General features: G+C 34.3%; 1 protein-coding gene across 1 annotated transcript in view; it reads left to right on the forward strand.

Moving 5' to 3' along the window:
• Positions 1 to 7,105: 7,105 nt before the first annotated feature.
• Positions 7,106 to 7,807, forward strand: part of LOC107686774 (uncharacterized) — a 26,504-nt gene continuing 25,802 nt past the window's right edge. Inside the window, exon 1 of the mRNA XM_016483895.1 lies at positions 7,106 to 7,241. Within this exon, the coding sequence (XP_016339381.1) occupies positions 7,179 to 7,241 (63 nt within the window). The 5' untranslated portion in view covers positions 7,106 to 7,178. The remainder of the gene's footprint in view (positions 7,242 to 7,807) is intronic.

The following is a 7,807-nucleotide window of genomic DNA, read 5'->3' on the forward strand; positions in this document are numbered from 1 at the left end:
TTACTACAGTGAAATACTGTTTTTTTATATTATTGTATGATTTTAAAATAAATACAATTATACATAAAAAAAATCATGTTTTTTTGGCAATTAAAATGAACAAATAATGAATTTTTACTACAATATCAATTTTGACATTATTTTATAATTTTAAAATAAAAAAAATCATACATTCAAAATAAAAATCAAAATTTATGTTTTTGACAATTAAAACAAATGTCTTTTTTATGTTTATATATTATTACGTTCCCAGCTAGTCTAGGGTTAGTAACAGAATAGAAAAGGTGATGTGTGGAGGCAGCAAGATTCAATTCCCAACCCCAGAGCTTTAACAAAGGCCAAGAATCTCGATATCAAAACAAGTTATTTTATTTGACAGATATGGGAGGATGTCAAAACTTCAAGAGGGGGCAAGGCCAAAATAACAAACATAAACCCTCTAACTATTTGGGAGAAACTAACTAAACTATACAAAGAAAAGAAAAGAAAAATACAATAGATATAACTACCTCCCTAATTAGCATAAACAAGAGAAAAACAAAATAAAGAAAATGGCACCCACCAGTGGGAATATATATATATATATATATATAGAGAGAGAGAGATTTTTTTTTCTTTTCTAGTTAAAAATATTTTTTATATATTTTATAATTTATTGCAGAGAAAAAAAAACTAAATGCTTTTTTTTAAAAAATACGGGACAGTGCCATATACTGTATTCTTTAAAAAAAAAAAAAATCACATTTTGATAGGTATTTTGTGATTGACTTTAAAAGATACTTAATTTCTTTGGTGGACAGATTAATTTGGAAAACATCGCTTCAAGCAGCAATAACTCAGATCTTGCATTAATTAATTCTGCACCTTTTGAATCTTATGCAGCATTTGGGAAATTCAAGCAGCGAACGATTCAAATCACATCTGATAAACGATTTAAAAGGAAAATGATGGAGAGCTTTGAAGTTTTTCATGACATTTGAGCAGAATATTTGTGACGGCAGAGTCCATATTGAGCAGAAAAGCCCCCGAGCCGTTGGATGGACATGTTGAGGGTAGAATTCCTATTGGCAGGAAATCAGGTGGGGAGATATGAGCACCTGCTTTTTGCTTTGAGCAGCCAGCAGAGGCCAACAATGCCCGTCAGTGATAAGACTCCCCGCGATACGTTTTCCTGTGAACCCCGCATATCTGATAAACAGATACCGCAAATGGGAAATGGGTTTTCATGAGCGCTTATGTTATCTCAATTACAGCTACATCTCTCATGGCTGCGGGAAAACGTTGGCTTCAGAATATGCTGTTACTGAGAACTTAAGAATAAATCTTTCTCTTCAGCATGGCTTTCTTCAGGCCTAGAAATTAATTAAGGGATATTTGTGCAGGATATACGAACTGTGCAAAGTTTAAGAATAAGAACCTTTCTGGGAAAAGTGGAGTCAATGGATAGTAGGAAATAAAGTCATGCTTGCCTGAATAATAAGTTGTTATTCCTTTCTGCACTTTTGCATGCGTTTGTTAGGAGACGTATACCTTTGTTCAAACTCTATTAATCTCAGCGGAGCTTCCTGGGGAAGAAACATCACAGAAAAGTGGCTGATGGCTGAAAACAGTGCAAATGTCAAGGAGATGCCGCACTGCTGAAGTTTTACAGAGGAGCTGCTCTGTACTGTCAGAAGTCAAAGGTCACTGACTGCATGAATGAAACAAGCATCTTCATAGAAAATGATTTGTGGATAACTACTTTAAAATTAATACCATACAACACCGGTTAAATGTTTAGAATAATTAAGATATTTGAATGTTTTTGAAAGAAGTCTTTTATGCTTACCAAAACTGCATTTATTTAATAAAAAGTACAGTAAAAATGACTGAAATAGTATTACAATTTTAAATCAAAATTTTCAATTTGAATATATTTTGAAATATAATTTATTGTGATGCAAAACTACATTTTCAGCCACCATTACTCCAGTGTTCTAATATGCTGAGTTGCTGCTAAAGAAACATTTCTTGTTGTTATCAATACTGAAAACAGTTGTGCTGCTTAATATTTATTAATATTATTTAAAATTAAGCATCAGTTCTGCATATTAGAATGATTTTTGAAGGATTACCCTTACCAAAAAGTAGTATACTTCGTTTATTTTAGTAAGTATACTTAAGTAAAGTTCAAGTATATTTTTAAATATACTTTATGTAGTAAGTATACAAATATCAGTGCACTAGTAGTATACTTGTAAGTGTACTATTTCAATACTCCTTTGGACTAAATTGGCCCACTTTCTAGTATATAAAAGTATACTTTTAAGTATGCTTTAAGTATAACAGTAGTAAACTTTGAGTACATAGCACACTTGAATAAACTTCTTTTTCGTAAGGGTATGTGAAACTGAAAACTGGAGTAATGATGCTGAAAATTCTAAATTCAAATTGCAATAATATTTCACAATCTTTTCACAATTTTTGATCAACTAAATGCAGCCTTGGTGAACATGGTGAACTTGGTGAACTCAACTATTCCAAACATTTGACCGGTAGTACATTCCCCCAGATGCATAAGTATGTTTTTAACAAACTCCACTATTCCCTAAAACAAAACTGAATGAGAATGGTAATATAAATGCAAAACTGCATGATAAATTGCAATGAACAAACACATTTTCTCTCTAGCAGTATCTCAACATTTGCTGCTCAGCTTCAGCAACACATAACCAAACGGTGAGGTGAAAAGGTTATGTATTATTACACCATATCTCTATTTAATCAGTAGGGAAAAGCAATCACATTCATTGAATGCTGTATCTGAAGCCGGGGATCAGTCCTGCCTGCCGCTGAAAGCATGTGGGATTTGGCACTCCGACCTATTTCTCAGAGTCTGATACACAATCTATGGTGTGCCGATTTTTGATCCCCACTCAGGCAACCCAACAACAATTGACAAACACATGAACAACAGCAGTCAAGGACATCCAAGAGCCTAGTGTGTAATTTGACATGTATGGTATTTTTCCATCTTCAACCGGACAATCATTTCAGAACCGGATACACAAATCTGAATATATGTCAAATATGTAGTAACTATCAAATGATTTATTTTCTCAATCACTGCAGTATTTGAACAGCAATAAAGAACCGTTTAACAAAAATGAATCACACTTCACAGAAGTGAATCGCTTTTTAAACCCGTGCGAACGAACCGATTCACTAAAATAAATCACACTTCCCACAGGTGAATCACTCTTTGAACCGTGGGACAGAACCGATTTACTCAAATAAATAACACTTTTCAAATGAGACTCCCTCTTTGGACCACATAAAGGAACTGATTCAGTAAAATAAGTCACACTTCCCACAGGAGAAAGTTTCTGAACTGACTCGAGCCTCTGGATATTAATGGTCAGATTCAGTTCTGTCTTCCGTATGGTTTGAATTTAATGAGATCAGTTGTCCCAGAGTTTAATTAGGCCAGACAGAAACAGCTGCAGGAGGCTGAGCTCACGGCTGCCTCTGGAAACGCAAGCCTCTGCCAGGCCTCAAAGTCGCTGTTTAAAAATATCTGACACCCACGCTACCTGACAGTCCCGTCAATAACTGCCATTTATCATCCATATCTGCCTGCTTTCATTTAATTACTGCAATGAATCTAATGCAGGGCTGCAGTCTCGGACCGCCCTTATCCATTTACTGTGAGTGTCTCCACAGCTTTGGTTGGTTCTGAAAGCATCCTGCAGATAAAAGATTAATGTTTCTCTTGGTAGAGCAGAGGCCTACAATGTCAAGGTCATGGGTTTGATTCCCAAGTAACACAAATCATGATAAAAATGTTTAACTTGAATAGCCAAAAGTGTCTGCCAATGCATAAACGTAAATGTAAATCTGGATAAATGTACATAATAATGGTTCACATGATACACACATACTAAGTAGACACATATTTCATAAAAATCTGCCATAAACATCTCTTCTGCATTGTTATTAAATTAAATCAGCCCCCATTGTTGAACATAGACGTGAAAGTGCACTATCCAGACTTAAATTGTTATAATTCACGAACGCTTTGGAACACAGACCTAAGGTTGGTCTCTTTTTAAAGATGACATTATTGCAGAAGTGGAATCATTTCAAAAAATGAAAGTATGCAAAAGTTATCGAAGTTTAAATTTATTATAAAGAAAATGTACAGTACTAATTTTTTTTATTTCATATAAAATATTTTACAAAATATGATTTAATCCAAAATTGCTAAAGCATTATGTCTAAATAAGTTATGTTCCAAATTTGAAGTTGATACAAAAAAACAAATTGAGGTTCCTATGAAAATTTGTTTAGGCATTATACCAAAAATAGCCACCGGGTGACACCCAAACGCCATTGAATTTTTTTGAATAATTTTTCTGTCACAAATGTATAAATTTCTCTCTCAATATTACTTCCATCTCAAAATATGGAATCCTGAGACTCAGACATTTCCAACGATATGTATTTTGTCAAGATTATAAAAAGTTTTGATTGTAAAATACAGTAATACATTTTGTAATATGACACTTGACACTGCCCACGGGGGAGGAGACCGCCTTTAAAGTACCATTTCCATGGTAACACAATGTCTGATTTCAAAATGCAAACATAGGATTAATTTTGAGGTTTTAAACATTCAAATGATATATAATTTATGATGATTACTAAAAGATGTGATGGGGAAAAAAGACAACAAAAAAAGAGCGCCAAGCGTCCCAGCAGGGTGATGAACATAATAAAATAATCAATATACCTTCACAAAGTGTATTAGAAAAGGCAATCAAATGTAAAATAAATGTAAATTCAAATTAATATACAAAAGGCAGCCATAGGGGAATTAAATTTTTCTCTGTCTGTAAATTGGGATCTTGCACTCTAAAAACTTAAACTATGATTCATGAAAACAGTCACAGTAAAAACTTGTTCTTGACTGAAGATGAAGAATATTGATATGAAATTAGTAATAATTGTACAGTAGCTCTTGAAACTGATCAGTATATTTTCTCCATTCTGAAATGTTTTGAGTGAAATTTAACAAAAATATTGTATGTTATACTAAAAATGTATTTATTTTCAAACAAACAAACAAACAATAAAAAACAAACAAAACCTGAAATAATAGATGTACATTTTAGACAAAACTAACTGCTGGATTTTAGGCATTTATTTAGGTATGTCCAACTTAAACAATCACCTAAGTGATATTCATACATTTTATTAAGGTAGTAGTGTTATCTATTTAATAATCTTGCATGTTAGTTGCATTTAAAGGAATAGTTTTAATAAATGAATAAAAAATGAACGTTCTAATAAATTTACTCACCCTCAGGCCATCCAAGATGTAGATAAGTTTATCTCTTTATCAGAACAGATTTGGAGAAATTTAGATTACATCACTTGCTCACCAGTGGATCCTCTGCAGTGAATGGGTGCCGTCAGAATGAGAGTCCAAACAGCTGATAAAAACATCACAATAATCCACAGCACTCCAGTCCATCAATTAACAAGATGTCATTCTGACGGCACCCATTCGCTGTATAGGATCCATTGGTGAGCAAGTGAAGTAATGCAAAATTTCTGCAAATCTGTTATGACAAACTCATCTTCATCTTGGATGGCCTCAGGATGAATAAATTTGGATGGTCTGAGGGTGAGTAAATTTTCATTTTGGGTATTCATTTAGGCTATTCCTTTAAAATGCAGTGATCACATGTGCTCCCTCAGTTTGAACAGGCATGACACTTCTGGCATCACCGTCGGTTTGGCTGCGCCAGAGACATGTTTGAACAGATCCTGATGATTGACACCCTGAGAAATCATCCTTCTGCAGTGTTTGCCGGTGGTATCGTTCAGTGATTGCAGTGAATGACAGACAGAGAGCCACGCTTGCGATCACATGACAGTACACCTGCTGTCTGAGGCACAGCATGAAGTCGTACATTTCCTGTCACTCGACGTCATTGTTGTTTTATTTTCCTCAGTCTTGAACATGTACTTTTGTTCTGTTTAGCATGGCCTACCTCATCTAAAAAGCAAACAATCTGACACAAACTGAGGTTGCTCACAGGCTGAACTTCAGAGTCTGTTCAATATGGATGCTGGACTCTGATGTTAACCTGTGGTGAAAGCAAGGATGCATAAAATCATAATTTACATACATCTGCAACAGAAGCATTGCCCTTAGAATGACTACCAGCGCTGTATACATAATTAAACTCTGAACTGGACCTATATACAGGACCTAGAAAGGGTCAGTATCCTGTGGCGTTCAATTGAATTGCGTTGAATTGACTCACACTCATGAATAACCTTGCAGTGTTGGTACTGACCTTTATAATGACCTTTACTTCAGCTGTCACAATAAATATTCTCTTATAGTGCCTCAACTGCCACAACATCTCCACTTGTCCTGTATGCCCTTCTGCTAGTGTAATATAAAATGTGAATTTATATGGTTAGATGTGTAAAGGGATCAATTGACAGTCAGATGTCACACAGCGCCTCCTACAGGACAGATGTTTAGTTGCAAGAGTATTAAATTTGTATTATTTAGTATTAAAGTGGTGCATACGTTTAGATTAATCTCAGCCCAAAAACCTTTAGGAAAAAAACACTGTACTTCCTATAAACTATTCTAAGGGACATCCATTTGTTATGAAGGTCACATTAAAACTGAGTTGGAAACCGTTAACCTTATATATTTGCTACTTTCTGCCTTTTATGTGTAGACCTTATTCATTTATAGTTCATATTTTTATAGTGTGTCATTTGCAGTCAAGTGTATGAGATATTGTGAAAATATTACGTAATATTGTATCGTTTTCCAATCTAGGTTAGAAACTCATTGTGTAGCCCTACTATAAATATATTGTTATTATATAAATAAATTGTTATCTATGAAACTTTGTTGTTTCCTGTTGAAGGCACAGTGTATAATAATATGATACAAACATATGGTATTATAGTCATTTAGCATATGGATAGCAATAGCATACCCATTTTCTTAAACGCGTTCACATCGCAGATCGCATCTTTAACGAAACGCGTTTGGCTCCTCATGGTTTCCCGTCAATGCGGAAGTGTCTCCATGCTCATTCATACAAATGTAAAATCATGCGTTACCTGTCCTGTGGGTGAAGTGCACTCAAAACTGTCAGAAGATGTTGCGCAGAAGAACAAACGGGCGAGAAGATGCGGACAGTGTTAAACCTGATAGAAAGAAGGTGATGAAACACAGTGAGCTCTGTTAACTTACTCAAGGACTGAATGTGTGTTGTTACCAACAAAACTGTAGGTATCATGGCAATGCAATCTTCTGGACTATACACTGTAAAAAAAATTCCGTAAAATGTACGGTAAAAAAACGGCAGCTGTGGTTGCCGGAATTTTACCGTAAAAAATACGGTAGCAACGTTTTAGGTTTTACGGTTTTAACTTAAATTTACAGTTAAATACCGTAATTTCATTAACTGATATAATGTTAATATACCAACCTATTGAAGTACTGAAATCTGTTTTGTACCTTTGTAATACACTGATAAAGAAGATCTCACTGATGAGAAAGTCACATGATGAACCAAAGCCCATCACAAGCAGCTTTTAAATAATAACATATATTGAAGGTGCACAGTGTCATTCACACAAACACTAAACACCATCATGGTAACACACATGAAACTGAAATAATGCAATAAACATTAATTTAACAACATTAGGTGTAACACACAACCCTAATATATAAAACTGATAAGAAAAAACTAAGAAGAAACATAGTTATTTCAACAAAAAA

The sequence above is a fragment of the Sinocyclocheilus anshuiensis genome, unplaced genomic scaffold, assembly GCF_001515605.1.
Source record: "Sinocyclocheilus anshuiensis isolate Anshui unplaced genomic scaffold, SAMN03320099.WGS_v1.1 scaffold389, whole genome shotgun sequence".
Taxonomy (NCBI): domain Eukaryota; kingdom Metazoa; phylum Chordata; class Actinopteri; order Cypriniformes; family Cyprinidae; genus Sinocyclocheilus; species Sinocyclocheilus anshuiensis.